The sequence below is a fragment of the Phaethon aethereus genome (genome assembly GCF_964289735.1).
Source record: "Phaethon aethereus genome assembly, chromosome: 2".
Classification (NCBI taxonomy): Eukaryota; Metazoa; Chordata; class Aves; order Phaethontiformes; family Phaethontidae; genus Phaethon; species Phaethon aethereus.
The window spans coordinates 156,506,933-156,526,523 of NC_138582.1; the positions used below are offsets into that span (position 1 = coordinate 156,506,933).

At 39.8% G+C, this 19,591-nt stretch overlaps 1 protein-coding gene across 8 annotated transcripts in view; it reads right to left on the minus strand.

Annotated features, from left to right (window-relative positions):
* PARD3 (par-3 family cell polarity regulator) overlaps positions 1–19,591 on the minus strand; it is a gene marked incomplete at both ends in the record, with an annotated part of 463,052 nt that overhangs the window by 405,149 nt on the left and 38,312 nt on the right. For all 8 annotated transcript variants that reach the window (XM_082015586.1, XM_082015587.1, XM_082015585.1 and 5 more), the window contains one exon: positions 5,078–5,179. In XM_082015586.1, coding sequence (XP_081871712.1) covers positions 5,078–5,179 — 102 coding nt within the window. The remainder of the gene's footprint in view (positions 1–5,077; positions 5,180–19,591) is intronic.

Here is a 19,591-nt window from a genome sequence, read left to right on the forward strand (position 1 = left end):
ACAGTGACCTGGGCCAGATACTACCACCACATACACAAACACTGTGGTAAGCATGAAACTTCACTCCAGACAATACCAAACCCTGTTCCTCCATTTTTAGCTCTGCACCCAGTGAACATAACTATGAATTATGCAGGGTGAAGAACTGACTGAATATTTGAAAATGGTAAGTCATGCAAAGCAAGCCCATTCCGTACTTTATAGGACAAAACCCAGGCTGTAACTCTAAGCATAAGCCAAAATACAGTGGTTATTTTTGAGAACCAGAATATCGAATTTATTAGGACAGTGATGAAGGATAAGATGCTGATGCTTTTACATTTACAGGTTGCTAATTCCCAAGCTACAAAAACCTATACATTTGGGCAAATGAACTTATCAATAACTGCTGTTAGGTTCATACCCTACGTTGATTCAAACTAGCTCTATTTGCCCAGCTGCTCACCAAAACCAGTGGCTGTTAATGGCAGATCCTTGTTGTTCTCTTGGGAAGGAAAGCCTCAAGTTTTTCAGAAATGTAGCTACACCAAACATAAGACATTCTGATCTCCAAAGCTTTCCAGAGTGCTGCAGCCTAAGCATTACTATGCAGGAAAAAATTACATACAATTGCACATGAAATTATTATTTTTAACTAGTGCAAAATACAACTGACTATTTCAGTGAGAATTCAACTGGGAGCAAGTTATAGTCATACACATACTTTTAAAATGGGAGATTACGCAACAACTTCCTGAATATGTTTTTCCATGGATAAACAAGGGCCTAAGACATCCCTGAAAAAGTACTTTCATATTACACCCAAAGTATGAGGATCACTGAAGTGTGTATGTGCCTCAGCCTGCCACAAGAAACTATGGTTAAGGATAGTTGGGGGATTTTTTTTGTTCAGTTGGTTGGGGTTTTTTTGCTGTTGAGAATGTCTGCCTATGAAGAACTGAACTGAGGTCATCAACTATGTTATCATCAAGTTGGAAACTTGTCAAGTTGTCATATGTTTTCTGAGAGCCTTCAAATGAAGGGCTACTTTTAAAGTAACAGAAAATCAAACAAAACACTTTGTTAACATATCTTTAAAGTATTGTTCTAATCACTAGATACACAAGAAACCTATATTTTTGAAATAATGAAAATAGGTTAGGCAGTTGACTAAAAGCAAGTTAAAAGGAGTTATTTCTCTTGTATTTCCGGAAAAGAGATATTGGCTATTCATCTGCCCAAGCTGTTCAAGGAGTTTCCTCAAACAGTACCAGACATGCTCATAATTAGGCCTGGAGTGGAAGTCACTAGTTGAAAACAGAATCTTGTTTCTAAAAATGCTTTCCAAGAAAAAAATTATCCAAATGAGCATTTATTAATTTTTGGTCTAATGCTGTTACTACCATTAATTGCATTAACCGAGTTTTCATCAGCAACTTCACGTGTAGTGGTATTGTGTAATATGAATGTTGAAGTCGCATGCTGGCTAAGTTAGAATACATCATGCACTCTCTCAATTAACTATGATAAAGGGCTTAAGAAAAGCTGTTTCAGAAAGGAACAAACAGCTTAGCAAAATAAATTTTTCTGTGTAGTTTGTTTCATGTTTTTGGCCAGAGGGACCTGGACAAGTTTGAGGAATGGGCCTGTGTGAACCTCATGAGGTTCAACGAGGCCAAGTGCAAGGTCCTGCACCTGGATTGCGGCAACCTCCAATATCAATACAGGCTGGGGGGGTGAAGGGATTGAGAGCAGCCCTGCCAAAAAGGACTTGGGGGTACTGGGGGATGAAAAGCTGGACGTGAGCCGGCAATGTGCACTCACAGCCTAGAAGGCCAATTGTCTCCTGGGCTGCATCCAAAGAAGCATGGCCAGCAGGTCGAGGGAGGGGATTCTGCCCTTCTACTTCACTCTGGTGAGACCCCACCTGGAGTCCTGTGTCCAGCTCTGGAGCCCTCAGCACAGGAAAGACATGGACCTGTTGGAGCGGGTCCAGAGGAGGGCCACCAAAATGATCAGAGGGATGGAACATTCCTCCTGTGAGGACAGGCTGAGAGAGTTGGGGTTGTTCAGCCTGGAGAAGAGAAGGCTCCAGGGACACCTTCTTGCAACCTTTCAGTCCTCAAAGGGGGCTTATAAGAAAGGTGGGGACAGGCTTTTTAGCAGGGCCTGTTGGAATAACACAAGGGGTAATGGCTTTAAACTAAAAGAGGGCAGATTCAGACTAGATCTAAGAAAGAAATTTTTCTTTCTTCCTTAAAATGTGGTGAAAGCCTGGCACAGGTTGCCCAGAGAGGTGATAGATGCCCCATTCCTGGAAATGTCCAAGGTCATGTTGGATGGGGCTCTGAGCAACCTGGTCTAGTCGCAGATATCCCTGCTCACTGCAGGGGGTTGGACTAGATGACCTTCAAAGGTCCCTTAGAACCCAAACCATTCTATGATCACAAATTATTATTTCAGAGAGCAACTGGTTAACCCTTAATCATCCATTCTCCTTTAGTCAGGAGCAGGAGAATACCAAAATATAGGGACAGAAAAAGCTAAATAAAGTCACCCTGCCATGCTGCATTTTAATGTGAAGGACACCATCACAAAGATACTTCTCTTACTCCATTCACAACAGCTGCTGCCTCTAAGGGTCTTCATATTTGTTACAAGATAGAACATTTTCTCCATGGAGACAGTGGAATAAGAGTAAACATATTTTTCACCTTACTTAGAGTTTTATTTTACTAATACAGTTGACTACACAGAGCAATAAATTCATCAAGAGGACAAGCCGGCCCTTAGCTGCTTCACATTCTGTATTGTGCTTATATGACATTTTTATGGCATACAAGCAACATAAAGACAAAAATTGTATTTATCACTCTGGGAATAATCCTTACATCCAAAGAACCGTGATAAGAGCAAAATTATTTCAAAAGTACGATGATAGGTAGTGAACAGCACAATGAACTACTCTTAAACAATGTAAAGAACTTCCTTGTGAAAATGAACACAAAGATATTGGCATTCAGTTCTATAATATCCTAGACATTTTTGTCCCAATTTAAAAAAAAAATATATAGGCTAATGTTCGATTTTTAGCATAGCTAATCCTACAGACCTCAGTAATAATTTAATTAAATGTTTAGACATCACCTGCTTTTTAACAAGATATGCTTAAAGTGTATTTATATAAAATATCACTAACTGGACATGTATTCAGAACCTTGCATTAGTGAGACCTATATCAGATTCTGCTAACACAGAACTAGTTGATACACTTGCCATGGAGGAAGCATCAGATGAAAACCTAACAATCCAAAACTAAAGGGAACCAGGAAGGCCAGCTGTAAAATATAAGACAGGAATCTGAAAAACAATGACTAATGACTGAAATGCTTGAGAAGAATCAAACGTGAAGGTCAAGCAAGAATGATTAATTCAAGGATATAAAGCTGTATAGCACAGTACATGTTTATATTGTACCTTCCTAATCAATGCTACAAGGTCCTTCAAAAAAAAGGACATTTAACTGATAAGTGCTATCAGTAGAGACATGCCAGATTAACAGAATCAGAGGTTACAAGCTTGGCAAACACAGAAATAAATACTACTAATTAACAGGTATCTTGTCCATCTATACACAAAAACAATATTGTAATAATGACTTCACCTGTTTCAGTTGCAGAGTTTTTCATCTATTAGTCACGCACATAAAAACACCCACGGAGTTTCACTGTGAGGAATTACCCCACTTGAAGGCTGCAAGACAGGGTGACAGCCCAAGAATGAGGTCTTGAAGTCACCAGAATTTGAACTTCTCCTTCTGAAGGGAGGAGCACGTGAGGAGCTAAGAAGTGCATGATTCAAATAAGTTAAATATACACACACACACACGCATATATATATATGTGTGTTACATATAGATAGTGACAATCTGCACCAGCTTCCTTGAGGCCTGTAAGCAAAAGCTAAACTAATCATGCAGCTGAGCACTTCAGTATGAGATAACTAACTAGAGGTTTTAATTAGCTGTTTGTGAAATCTTAGCTGGTCACTATTTTTACGGAAGAAATTCCTGAAAACTCAGCACTGTTACTCTATACAGCTTGAGTAATCCCAAAATTTCAGACAGCGAGGAGTCTCCATGTCCCAAGACTCCTCACATAATTTTTCTTTATAAAGTCCCAGTTGAAATAACCATGTCAATTAAAATTTTGTCACAAGAAATAACTGCAGGCAAAGTATTTATTTCTGAAAGATTAGTCTAAGAGTCATCATTGGGCCAGTTTTCAAGGAGCCTTCCTTGTTGCCAAGCCTGTTGCTTCCAACAGAGGCAATTAAGGATCCTGTCTGTGAAGGGAGCAAGGTCCTGAAACGCATCTCCAGACTGAAGTCTGTATCAGGCTCAGGCGCTCTCAAGAGCTTCAGCAAACACATGCGGCTTTGCAGAGAAAAGTGGCATATTTACATACGACTTTACAGCTTGCCAGAGTTTCTTACCTTACCTTTTTGAACATGTAATTCAAAGACACAAGTATCTACAACCTCAAACAAACAGCCAATAATCAAAAACCTCTTAGCTGACTGTGATCTAAATCTCTACTTACAAAAATGAAAAAAAACCAAGAGTAAAAGCACTCAAGACCCAGCAGTGTATAATTATTTTCTCAAGTTCTGTGAAACCAGCAATTCCTCCCAAAAAGATTTTTGAAAAACAATCCACCAACCCTCCACAGTTTAAAAACAGCATGTATTTTGCGTATATTCAACTGGCCATGTTTTTGCATTACTGTTCCACTGTATGAGGTCTTTTTATTCTTGCAGCCTCCATTTCTTACTTGAACTTTTAAAGAACCAAGAAGGATGGAAAACTCATTATTTTAATAGAAGATTTCTTGTAGTTTTTGAAGTACTTTTTCCTGTACTTTTTGAAAAATATAACAGTAAGAGACTCACATCTGTCAAGCAAACGATATTAAAAAAAAAAAACACCCCTAAAACCTTTGTATTGACTCTCACTTTTGGGCACATGCAGGAAGCACAGAACGCTGACATGTCGACATGCTGTGCACGCTGAGCTGCTTTCATAGCTATTTGTACTTACACGGTCTTTGTCATCGGCTACATCACAAAGAATGTCATCAAGATCCAAGATCCCACCATCTCCGTGCTCAAGTCGATGTACTTGTATCCAGTAGTTTGGATCCTGCATAAAAGGAGAAGAAAATAGTATCAGATATCACATACCGAAGGAAAAAGGCTATTGCACCATATAGTTAACATCACAGTCCTACAAATGCACGACACTAAAACATCCATTTAGGTCATATTCCTGTAAATAAATGTAAACTGAGATGGAAAGCCAAAGTTCTTTTTTTAAATCACCCTAGATTAGATACATAATCTTCCCACTTCCATCAACTCTGCATGAGTCACATCACCCATCACTGACACGTCGGGTAACAGCATTCCCAGTGTTACCGAATATATGCACTATATAAAAGGAAAATTCATTGTCTCCAAAACAAAGTATCTCAGAGAGTGGTCAACAGGCACAAAATAATACAGGACAGCTGTAAAGTGTGGGGGCTTTTTACAGGACAGCTATAAACGAGTAAAAACCAATAATTAAATTATATCAAAGGGCTTTCTACCTGTGCTTTGGTAGAATTGGTAGGTGGTATATGTAAATCTTATATGAAGAACACTTTCCACATTTTAATTTAAAAAAAAGATATATATGTGTGTGTGGTTTTGTGTGTATACATGTGTCTGAGAAGTTTTCAGTTCTGAGAAGACTGGCTTTACAGTCTTCGTTATTACTTTTGATACAAAAGGTAACCGTAACTAATAGACTAAGGCTATGTCCACAAAGCAGCTTCTATGTATTGCTACACAATCCGAGTGTCGTTTACTACTCGACGTGCTATTCTTCAAGGGTTTGTTTTCTAACAAGAGAAAGTTGTACTATAAACACGCAACCCGAACGTGATATGTAATCTCTTCTTCCTTCTCAAATATTCCCCCATAACAGTGCCAATGCCCCGGGGCTGCTGTTAAGTGTCTAGCAGTAAAAGAGCTTCCTTGCTTTTCACCGAGCAGGCACGACTGCAGAAAGTGACTAATTTGAGGACCTTCAAACTTGCAACATCTTTCGAAGTACCTGACTTCCTAAAAATAGCAATTAGCATCCACATTTTTTCAGGTACCAGTGTCTAGAAGTCAAAAAAACAAAACAAAAAAAACCAAACAACAACCAAAAAAAAAAAAAAACCCACACAAACCAAACCTGAACAAAAAAAAAAATTGTATCTCAAAAAAACTCAAAAATAACACCACAAAAAAAAAGCAGCCCTTAAAATACTTGAAAATAATTTGATTTCTTAAAGGATGGACCAGGACAAGAAATGGGAACAGCAGAATTCCTCTAAATACCTATGTGGTTTTAAGTCTTGAGAGGACATGCTGCTGAAGTCTTGGACAGCATGCTGCATGAAAGAACATCAAGGGATATTCATTTTGTTTTTAATATCCTAGAACTCCGTTTATTTGCACGATACATACGCATAGGTCAAAGGTTTTGGAGAAATTTGATAACCATGAAACTTATTTCATTGCCTGTGTAAGTACATCCACCTCAAATACTGCTGTAAATCACCATCATCAGATGATCAGATTTCTGAATTACATTTTACAGCCATTAGGCTAGTCATTTCAGAAATTAAATAACATATTTTTTTTCTCTAATTTCTCTAAGTATTAAATATCATTACCTTACATTTCTTCTAAGCAAGTATTTATTATGCAATTAACCGATTTTCCTAGTATATGGCTTTTCCCCAAACTGCACTTATTGTTGTAGCACATTCTAGGAAGTAATTCAGCATCCTGTTTTTTAAAGTAAAAATTCAGGAATAATTAAAAACAGTACTACGTTATTCACATTGCCATACATATAGGAGTGCACACATAGCTACATATTACAGAAATTTACTCTGTAAAAAGGTACACAGTGCAAAGACCACGATAAAGTTTTGTTAAGTTTGAATATTCCGCAAACACTTATAGACAGGGCTGGGAAAAGCCTCCTGTCTAAACCAGAAATCCTTCAAAGTTCCTTAACAAACAAATTCTGAAGGGAAGGCCACTGAAGAAAGGCCTTTGTAAACTCTGCTCTCAAACTAAAAGGAAGGAGGATCCTTCCTCATTCTCCACCCCATTACAAAAATCTCCTCTGCCTCTCCTATCTACACCAGAGACTGAAACACAGGTGGGAAGACCCAGGCTTTGAAGACACAACCAAACTGATGAGCTAGGAAGCATCTTGCACTCCGAAAGGCCTTGATTCAGGTTTCCTCTGCTAATTACTCCATCTCAAAGCCAAGTCAGAATTCAACCATAAGCCAGGCTTCACTGCAAAATCAGAAATGGAAAAACTAGTTCGGGCTTTAAGAGAACATGATCCCCCGTATGTGACACACTTCACCATTTTTGTTTGCATCACTTAATCTTCTTTCTGAAGAATGGAAATATTAAAAACAGATAAGTGCAATACTGACTCAGTGACTTGACTACATGCATCAACACAAACAGCACCCAAACTGAAACTGCAACTTTTATATTCCCATATCCTTATTTTTTCCTTCCCACCGCAAGTATTTCCCACCTCCAAGGCAAATGTAAGAAAACGTTCATGATTACAGAATCAATAGTAGAAATACCCACTTCTAAAGCACTATTGTGTTATTTCAGTATGTACCAACTACATTAAAAATAGCTTTGATATTTAAGCTGCATCACTTCTGCTAATTAGTTCCTTTAAAAGTTTCTCAATATTGCATAAGAAGTTTTAGATAAACTTCGTTTTTCCTGCATCACCTATTTGTTGTGCCATAGCCTGAACTGTTCTGGTCGCTTTTCCTGTCAGACAAGGTCCTGATACAAAACAATACGTTAGCAAGACCAGACAAGAAATATATAAAACTAGTTTGGCAAGAATTTACTCTGGCAGGATTTGGTAAGTAAATATGAAATAACAATGAAACTTTTCATTAAAGCCCTCTCCAAATTCACAGAGCAGTCCTTCTCTTGAGGCCCTTTTACCATGAAAGGTTTCACATAAATCAAAGATATGGGGGGGGAGGCTTGGGAGGAAAGAGAGGTCTAGCTGGGAGGGAAGTACTCCCATTTTGTATAGATTAGTTACACCATACTAATAAAACAAAAAAACAACAAAACCCCAACAAAAAACAAACAAAAAAAATGTAAGCTAGCCATTTTACACATTTAAGAAAATCCACAGCTATTTATGGTTCCAAATTTTAACAACTAATTCTACGTATTAACCAACCAAATGATATGGAAACACCTAAACTGCATAAACATTCACATTTAAATTCCTACTCTGTGTTCTGTCTGCAATGAACGTATGTTGTATAAGAGTCAGATCATATGCACTGTTTGCTAAATACAAAAGAAACTGGATCTGATTTGAATTCAAGTACTACTACATCGATGTTACAAGGGTATCTGTATTCACAGCTTAGTCAAGTTGCATTTCTCCATTGCAGCCAGTAAACAGATATTCATAACTCCCCATGCAATAGCAGTAATACTTCAAGCGTTTTCTGAAGCAGTCAAAAATACTGTTTTGGCTTAGACCAGTTACTGAGTCATAAAGTGGAAATCTGCAATTACCAGAGTTTGCTGGAGTTTACACAACTTCATCTGCAGGGTAAACTGGTCCAATCGCTCCTTCAGGACACCCAAAGTACCTTTGGGGTCACCTTCTCCCTGTGGCAGCACAGAGCTTTCAAGTGAGATCTCCCAAATTAGGAACTTGCTCCAGTACTAACCCAGAGAGATGGCCTGCGCAGCGCACGTGCAACGGGGTGCTTACACAAGTGAAAAGGAAAACATCCTCTAGTTATAAAACAAGGAAAGTGCAAAATATATCAAGTCTACAAAAGTCATTTTTTGTAAAGACAAAAAAAAAAAACACTAAAGAAAAATTTTTAAATTACTCAGAGGCTTTTCAAGAAACCTACTTCAGAGTTGCTCTGGTTTAAAATAAACATCCCAGAGTTGGACACTTTGCTGTTGTTTCAAAATTTGAATTTGTATATTACAACTAGATTTGCACATTTTGTCAACAAAACAAAGCCACGTTTATATCCTCTCATTGTTATGATTGTGTAAAAAGGTACTGCACTCCCCAAATCTGCAATGCGTTTAGAGATATAAAACTACTCTTAGATAGAAAACTCATTAGCTACACTGCTCCACCAGTGTGCAAATTAGCAATGTGCAATTATTTTGTAAAAGCTCTATAGATGCCTTTGTCACCAGTTCATGCAGAAGAACTAGCAAGTTCACTTCATTGAATACAAGGGTAGAAGTAATGCTAAACCTGATTTATAATATCTTCATTTAAATATTGCATCACTCAGCTCAAGTCTAAGCAAGTCAGATCTCCTGTTTCCTGTGTACACCCATTTAACTATTCTACTTGACTATGATTATAAAGGTACTTGTAATTTAAACTCATGAGCACTACATTTTCTGCTCCAAAGTCCTCTATAATAGAAGATAAATATTTGCTAAGTGAACAGCAGCACCAAGAGTGGAAGCAAGAGCACATTACAAAGGCAGTAAGAATGCAGCCATTCATATTCTGTTTATTCCATACAATATGACTTCTAAAAAGCACAAAGGAAAAACTGAGAAACCCATTCGTTTAAGTAATATCATTCAATATTCTGTAGCTAACAATTTTATGTTCCCACATAATGGAAACAAGGACCATATGTGGAAAACAATATCTAGAAACAGGAATGGAAACTGCAATGTGCTCTTATTAAATGGCATAGGAAGATTTCTTATTCCTTTAGTTCCAAATAGGTATCTTGGTTTTTGTAAATGTATCCTTTCCAAAAATGTACAGGCTGTTTAACATAAAAAGTTACAATAAACAAGATTATTCTTTAAAATATTTTGTCCTTGTACAAGAACAACAAACTGCCTAGTCAGAAGTAGCTATCTGTTTAAGACAAAGAAGAAAATCAGGCTCCTAAAAAGCCCGCCTTACAATGCTTCGCGTTTACAAATTATGCCCACCGCTGTGATTTAATCTCACCTGCCCACCAGGAGGATGTCCCAAAGCATCAAAAAGACTATTTTATCTGCATGGCTACGATTAGGTAGTTTGGAATGGGATGTGGGAGGGGTGATTTCTTGCGTTTGGTTTGAAGCCCACCCAAAGAGCACCACTGGAGGACGATAGCAAGCGCTCCCTGAGAGGTGCCTGGACTTCTTACCTTTGACCGTAACAACTCAGGTTTCCCAACTGCAGCTTTCAGCTGGGTGCAGACCAACTGTAGTTGCCACTACAATCTGTTACACATCTTAAAAGCAAGCAAATCAGACTTTTCTCACCACACACACCTATATTTTCTAATTTGTTCAGGCCAAAATAGAAAGAGTATTTCTTAACATGGAGCAGTATCTGAGGAAACAGACTGGCTTTGCCAAGCTGAGCTCACCAAGGCTCTCTGTGCCCATCAGAGATCATCTTTCTAAAACTGAAATTATTTAAATTTTTGTATCATTTATAGCTTTTTGCTTTAAGATCTTTTTCAGTACATAGATCCTTAAATGATTTTTTTTTTAAAAAACTGCCAACTGCACAGTCATGCACAGGTATTTCAGTGCAACTCTCAAAGGAAAATGGACTCGTCACCAGGTCGAGTGAAAGCACAGCAGCAGATCCAAGTGTGCCAATATAACTTTTCATATATAAATGAGGAGACAAAGGGAAAGTAAGTACGTATTTTTCATTTCTGCCTAAAACCATCTGAAATTTAAGATGACATAGCCATGTGTGTGGCTATCTTCACTGTTTTGAGTATTTTGAGAAAAGGTAAAGCCCTTGTGGCAAAAGAGTACACACAGATCAAAAACCGACCAAACCACCGGGCTGGGCTGCGTACCGGACTTGTCTGTTCAGCAGCATACGACACTTGGGCATGTTAACACAGGCCAAAAGGAAAATAATGGTTAATAAAAAACTAATACATCTGAAAATTTGCCAGTGAATTCATTCATTTCCCTGTCTAGCTCTATGCTGCAGGAAGAACCGTCAAAACAAGCAGCGAGGTGCCAAAGGGAAGCCAGGACCGCTCGCCATGGCAGCTGGATTCCAGCTACCTTCCACAGCCCGACAAGCCGGCAAGAACAAGTCCCTGGGATTGACTTGCATCTCCTACCACCTGTCTCCTCAAATTTCAGGCACAAAGACCCGCTGTATAACACACGACAGCAGCAAGAGGGTGAAAAAAACCCAACTTCAAAGACCACTGCACTCTCTAACATGCGTCGATACTTCGCCACGGACAGCTGGCAATGATGAAACAACATAAGTACGGTCACCATCTCTGGAAGGGCGCAAGCCGGCAAAATACTTAACATTAATGAAAGTAGCAGGAGACCTCAGAAAGCAACTGATACCTGTAACAACTCTTAAGTTACCAGGTGATGAGTTGAAAGGACAGTTACCTTTTCCATTTCTGACCGCACTCCATCTGCAATCACTCCCCTCATACCAACTTTAGAGTACATTTTACTCTACTTCGCTTTGTGCCCCACGAAGTCAAGAAAAACAGGGCTACAGAGGACTACAGAAAATAGCTGAACGCTGTACAGTAGAAAATAAGTCTCATGCCTTTCATCTTTCTGTTTCTTAACCTGTAAAACTGCTTTTTAGACTGGGGATGCATCATGCTGAAGTTATTTCTTGGTATTTTGTATTACCAAGAAATAGGGATACACACCCAGGAAGGCTACAAATCATGCCTTTAGAACAGGGTTTGCTCAGCAATTCAATTTTTTCAAAAATACAAGTGTATATATGTCTTCAACCAAGGGGTATATAGTGATCCCAGATACAAACCAGTTATGAAAAAGAGAAAAACATGCAAGTCTGATCACTGAAGCATCTTGTTCCACTTTTACACTCACCAATGCTTTCACAGCCTCGCTAACAGGCCTTTAGCTTACCAGAAATCCATCCAAGACAAAATCTGAACATCTGGCCAATATCTCTCTTCCTGAGACACTGAAATGTTGGAAAGGGTGTTTATGAAGTGAAAAAAAAAGTAATGTTAGGCTTTGCATGCATCCTGCATGTCCACTTTTAACAATAACAGTGATTTCCTTAAAAATTCATCACATTATACTATCAGTTTCACTCCTCAGCATAGAAGTCTGATAGTCAAAAAAAAAGAGACAATTAGTCATCCACTTCAGCAATTAAATGTATCCTAAAACCCACTAAATTGAAATAATATGGTCGGTAAACTACTGGAACACCAGTACATATTGAAGCGTGTTATATTACTACTGGGGTACAAAAAAGGCATCAAGGAACTGCTGGAACTTGCTTTAAACAGCAAAAGGTTGGCATTAAAACTAGTTAATTTACTTTGACTGTTAGCCATTACACAGTTTGCATAAGCTTTCAAACATATATACACCAATATCTTGCTTTTCTGAAAAGAAATTGGGATTTCCTAAATCTGTAAGGAAAGTAGTCCGAGATGTACTCTAGAGCTAGCCTTCCTGTTTTCCTACCCTACAGTCCTCTAGACAAAATACTGTGTCCTAGGATATTTAGGTTCCTCCTGTTAATGAGTTACCTCCACACATCACTGAAGTCTTTTTTTTTTTTTTTTTTGACTCAGCCACTTTAGTTAGAAGCAATCTATACCGATCCACGAGAAATCACATCACTAATTAATTTAAATCAGTGCTGCATATTTCCAATACCTATTAAATAGCACATCATTTCCATCTGCACCGACAACCCAACATCATGGAATAATTCAGCTTAGAAGGGACTTAAGGACATCCCAGAACTGGACGCAGACCGACGCATGCTGAGCAGAGGGGGATGATCCCTTCCTCCGTCTCCTGGCCGTGCCCTGCTACCCAGCGCAGGACGCTGCCTGTTCCTGCCCACTCACTGCCCCGAGCCCCAGGGCAGCTCCAGATCCAGCCCCCGCCTGTGGCACTGCACGGAGCTCCTCCTTCCCTGGTGTGGGACTGGGAAGTAGAATCATAGAATCATTTAGGTTGGAAAAGACCTTTAAGATCGTCAAGTCCAACCGTTAACCTAGCACTGCCAATTCCACCACTAAACCATGTCCCTAAGCACCACATCTACATGTCGTCTAAATACCTCCAGGGACGATGACTCCACCACCTCCCTGGGCAGCCTGTTCCAATGCTTGACCACTCTCTCAGTGAAGAAATTCTTCCTAATATCCAATCTAAACCTCCCCTGGCGCAACTTGAGGCCATTTCCTCTTATCCTATCACTTGTTACTTGGGAGAAGAGACCAACACCCTCGTCGCCACAACCCGCTTTCGGTAGCTGTAGAGAGCGATAAGGTCTCCTCTCAGCCTCCTCTTTTCCAGACTAAACAACCCCAGTTCCCTCAGCCACTCCTCAGAAGACTTGTGCTCCAGACCCCTCACCAGCTTCGTTGCCCTTCTCTCGACACGCTCCAGCACCTCAACATCCTTCTTGTAGTGAGGGGCCCAAAACTGAACACAGGATTCGAGGTGCGGCCTCACCAGTGCCGAGTACAGGGGCACAATCACTTCCCTACTCCTGCTGGCCACACTATTCCTGATACAGGCCAGGATGCTGTTGGCTGCCTTGGCCACCTGGGCACACCGCCGGCTCATATTCAGCTGGCTGTCAATCAGCACCCCCAGATCCTGCGGTTCTGGCTGCATTTCACTTGGCGGCCTATTCTAAAAATACTGCACTGAAAACATTGCTCATTGTCAAAACTAATGACTTTAGTGACGTTTCTTCACAGCACACAGTCCTCTAACCACTAGGAGGTGCCACCACCAAAGGGCAGGTCCAGACTCCCAAGTACCCTGCCGACACCTGGACTCTGCTGTTAGCATCAAGTCAGGCACCCACAAGGAAAAGTTATTTTGTGCTGCCACTAGAATGCACGTGCAACCGACTTTGCAAATTAACAAATGAAGAATAAAGCTTTACAATTGGCTATGAAAGAGTAACACATTTTCACTATGACTACCGATTGTTTATGCTGTGCACAATTATGTTCTGTTTGCTAGGGGGAAAAAATTAAATATTTGAGAAAAATATATTGAGTGGACTGACACTGTATCTCTAAACTCCCTCATGTCCATGCTGTGAGCACTGATAACACTATAACACTGTCCTGCCCAAACTGCAAAATAAAACTTTTACATGGCATTTATTCCTCTGTAGGAAAATGCTAGACATCTATCCAAGCACTGCTACAAACTCCAGGTGTGCTAAATCCATGAGTAAGGTAGGAAAAACGTGCCTTTTGCCGAAGTTTTTACTGTAACACAGAGCTTACTCCATAATCTGCATTTAAATACAACAAATAATGCAACAAAGTAGTTTACCAATTACACTTTGTAATTATTAGCATTAACTCCAGATGACAGATATGAATTACAGTAATCAAGTCCAAAGCTCAGGATTATGTAGTGAAATGCACTGGTTATAAAGGTGCAAATATCTTCTAGGCAGGGACCTCAGAATGAAGGTAACAATGCTGAAGAAATGAAGACATCTTTGGATTACAGCTCAACAACTGAACCATGAGTGAATCTGATGAAAGAGAGAAGTGCTTCCTGTTTCTTCCAAGACCTTATCTCTTACCTCCACCCATCATTACAGCACTGCTTGGATTTAAGCATTTATCCTTTTTTTCAGCCACTATGATAGCTCTTCAAATTCAGTACTAGATTTAGACTGCAATAATGTATTTTACTGGAATAACCATCCACATGTGTATGTCTGTATATACAGACATGTATGTTGTAGACTGGCATGTGTATGATTGATCTATGTTGATTAAACACAAAAAATTGTGAGGCTGGTAGAATGTTTCAAAGGAAGTTTTAGGAGGGTAGAAATACAGTTGTCTACCTTAGCGACATCCAGCATGAGATAGAGAGCTTATTTTATTTCAGAAGTGTACTGGAAATAAGATTTCCATTTGGGGGCCATCAATATCAAGTGCCATGAAGGATGGGAACAACCAGTTTTGATATATGCTCCCAGGTGGGCATAGTCAATTGATCTGTAGTATGTGAACCCTAAACAATGATTAACATACAGAGAGAGTTGCAAAAACATTATTACATACAGTGCCTCACATTTCCGACACCCTGTAAACTATGAAGTTAATAAAAAATATGAAATGCCACTCTCTGTTCCAAAGACTGTATTATTCCTCTGGGAGCTTCAAAGTCAAGGCTTGGTGAGTGGGACTTTGCAATATAAACAGCTTTGCTGAACCATGTGAAAGGAATGCAAAAGTTATGTGAATCGCAGGAAAGTTTATCTCTGTTTAGGCTGTCTATGACAACTTACGTTTCTGATAGGATTTAGAGTTTCAGCATCCCAGATGGCTTACTCTCCCCTGCCACCCGGTCAGCCACGCACAGGGGCACCCGCAAGCTCTCCCTGCCTCCTGTGCAGTTGCAGTGAGCGAGGTGCACGTGGGATGAGATCCCCCACGCTCCCTGCACCGCAGCCCAAGAGCAGCAAGTTGCTTGGGCACTGCCTGCTGCCCGCACGGTCATGCTCTGTCTGGTTTAGAGGAGAAGCAATGTCTCAGCCATGTCTGTCGGATCAAGCCAGTATATTGCTAAATAAAGAGTGACAAACTAACACATGCGGAAAAACACCTACAGATCAACACCAGGTCCTAGCACCCAAAATCGATATGCGGAGTGTTTCTACTGATTTGTGTTGCAGGGAAGTCCTGCTGATAGCGGGTTGGGGACTGAAAAGTTCAGGTTCACACAGTTTCCACTGTGCCCTATAGAAGTGTTGCCAAGACTATAACCATATTCCCTTCTTTTGTTCTCTACACCTGTGTGCACATTGTAGCTCATACAAAAAGCTTTCTACATCGCCTAAGTACGCTTACATGAGGCAGGAGGACTCCCACATACCACCACTCCGCCATCTCACCCGTAAGGATCAGACACCCGTGGAACAGTATCTCTGCTTAATATACGCCTGTGCATACACACGCACATGCCTCCGGGTCAAACCCACCAAGGAAAACTGGTTTCCAGTTAGCATCTGCAAAAGCAATGTGGAAATAATCATAGTAGCATGTTAATTTATCTGTTAAATACTTTTCAAGATCTTTTAACCAAAACAGGCCTTATTTTCTTCTCTAGGGAACAATTTTTAGCAACAGTATTTAGCTATTACTTTTCCAAACTGCCCAATCTTTTTTGAAGCGGTGTAATTTCAGTATCTTCTTGCGGTACTGATTTAAGCGCATAGTCACTCATTTCTAAACATGCCTAGCATTTGTCTGAAACTTTGAGAACAATCACCATATGAATTCCACTACTACACTCATGATTATTTTATGAGGTTAAATAAAACAGAACTGTGAATCTCTCCGAAGTGAGGGCTCTGCTGCTAATTCAGAGCAGGAACTGCAATCCAGCATTCCATGTTAGGGGGAAGGAGAGAAAATACCTTAAAACCAAATTCCTAAGAATAGTAATCTCAAGGATTGTTTGTTTTGTTTTCAAATGTATTCATAATTTATAAAGACTTGGTTTTTTTAAATTGGCAATGTAACATTAGGTTTACCATGGCTGTACTCCCAATGTCTGACTGTGTGCAGGGTATTACCACATTTAAGATGAAATGCAGTTAGCACCACAGCAGGCTGGAGACCTCACCAGAAAAATAAAGACAGAACTGAGTGCTACCAACTCCACATTTTACTTCTCCTGCTATTTCAATTTGCTCCCATGTTTTGTTCAGAGGTCATCAGTTACTGTTCCTCCTCACAAATCCGCAATGATCCTCTTTTTCAAATCAATAACGAAGCTCATGTCTGGTCTAAGCTTGAGGCTAGCCCCAGTTTAGCCAGAAGAAACCAGAATCCCACTCCCACCCTCTGAGTAGTGAAGGAAGCTCCTATCAGCAAAACCCTAACTCCTCTCCTTGCCCTGAACCCTCACATTACCAGTAACCCTCCTCATTCTCAAACTCCTCCCTCAATCTCAGTTACAGTTCCAGAATGCCATTTACACCAAAAATCGCCTGGCCCCCACGGTTGCTGGGTGCACCACAACCTTCCCTCTTCCTCCAGCTTCTCGAAACCCACCCTTCTTCTCCACCAGCCACATCTATTCACAGCTCACCATCACTCCCACACCTGGCCAGCAGCAGAAATTGAGAGCACTTCCAAGATGTTAAAGCAAATACAGCTGACAACCATGTGGAAAAAAATTTATTTACAAACATGTGCCTTCCATTTACTACACCAGTATTCCTTCCAACTCAACACTTGTGATATCCTCACAGACCCAGCTGCATTAGTGCCCATCAACATAAGCAAAGCTTGCGAAGTTAAGCCCCGAAAAGGAATCCAGTAACGTAGGAAGACAGGGTTAGCGTTAAAAACCTTTTACTTCCTTAGTTATCTTCTCCCTTGTCACCTCCAGCGATAGGGAGCAGCTAACAGCAGTACACTGAACTCCAACCCATTACACATCTTTCAAAATTGCTTAAATCTCTTAACAGCATGTCTGCACTCGTCAAAATTAAAGCAGGAGACTTGATTAAGAGAGAAGCAAAACCAGCTAGTCTTCTTGACCAGAAAAGAAAGCAACAAAAAATAACCATTAAAACCAGTGAAGCAATGCCAAGCCCTATTTCAAACAAAAGGTAAACCTTTAACTCTTCTCAACCGAGTATATCATATAGGAAATTGCAAAAACTGCTTAATTTTCCCAGCTTAGGTCACCGCAATTTGTATCTCTAGAAGTTTTGATTAATGTAAGAATGATATGACCACTTTGGTGGTCTCAATCATAACTTATAATGTGGTCTAAATTAGAAATTCCCAAAGTCAACCTTGGCAGAAGATACAGATAAATGACTGCAATTGCATGCAGTTAGAAATATACTCAAATGCACCATAATATTCCACCTAGAATTATACCTTCAAGCCCTGTAAAACCCAAGTAATTATCTTTTTTCTCTTCTGCTAGACAAATTAGAGAATATCCTCTACTTGGTCAAACCTGAGTTAGAAACACGCAGTTTCTAGTTCTTTATGCACTTTGAGAAACTGACTTTACTGAAAAAGTTTTCAATGTAACAGCATAATTACATTTTTAATATACACACACATATTTATACACAGAATCTGAGAATTCTTCGTAACTAATGGCAAAAAAAAATATTCACATGATTGATTAAAAACAAAAACAATTTTTAAAAGTCCTTATCATTCCTTTATGTGCAGACCATACGTCCACAAAAAGGCAGTATTTTTTTGAAGTAATACAGCTTTTATTTTCGGTATCTAACTATTTTCAATCAAATTACAGTATATTTGAGACTGAGAGGAACAAGACACAAACCCTGCCTAATGAGCTGTAGGAAAAAAAGGGGTTCTTAGAAACTATGCGAATATTTTGTTTTCCCAGAAAACCTGTTTATATTATTCACCTGGGATCTCTCCAGTTGGTGCCCCATCAAAATGCAGATAGAAGAAGGTGCTAGCATCTCTTGCTAGCTTTGAATGATCAGTGCATAACCAATGCTACCGTTGCATACAATAAGATAGTGTCTTAGGCTCCGCTAAGGAGAAAAAACTGCTCGCTGTTCAGTAACATAGTAGAGCAAAAAGAATAGAAATAGATTAAAATATGGCATCTTTTTGACTGTTTTAGCATATGTTTTAGATTGCATATGCTAACAGCTCCCCAGCCAGTACTACATCAAGCTAACCAGAGTTTTAAACCATTCATCTAACCACAGCCTCCATCCATGTATTTTTGCAAAACACTTCAAATCAATTAATTTAACTTTGCAAGTTTTCCATAGCAACCAACAAGTCTTTGTTATGTCTCTTCTACATTAATAGCAACAGCACTGTTAAAAATACAATGAAAGTTTCAATAACTGGGATAAAAAAAAATTAGAAAAAAAATTCCCTCATATTTTAAGTAGTGAAATGTCCGGACTGAGAGAAGTTTGCAAGCATCAAAATAACAACCTTGTCTATATAACACCCACCCTCCAGTTCTTATTTTTAAAGCCAAGAATACTGTTCTTAAAGAGGAAGTCTGCCAGAAGAAATCCGGCTTCTCAGATTTCTGTCATGCTCTATTTTGATTTGGGGCGGGGCGGGAGAACTACTATGTATTCTTACACAACTGAAAATATTAAGTGAAAGAAAATAACTTTAAAGAGCCTGAACACGCATCTTCAGTTTCCAGGTATGAGGCCTTGCTTTCTAGTGGAGAATCCTTCAACTCAGCAGAAAGTCTTACAGCTGCTTTTACATGCTTTTTCCTCCAGGCAAGGACCGCGTGCGCCGCTGCACGTGGGGCACGGCAAGAGCCCGCACGGGTCAGGCGTAGACGCCGCCTCGGTCGTCACCTGGGGACTGAGCTGCTCCAGGCTGCTCCAGGCAGGCTGCTGCAGAATTCCCAGGGAAGATCCTGGTCTATATATAGCGAGCTGCTCAGATACGGGGAGGTCATGAAC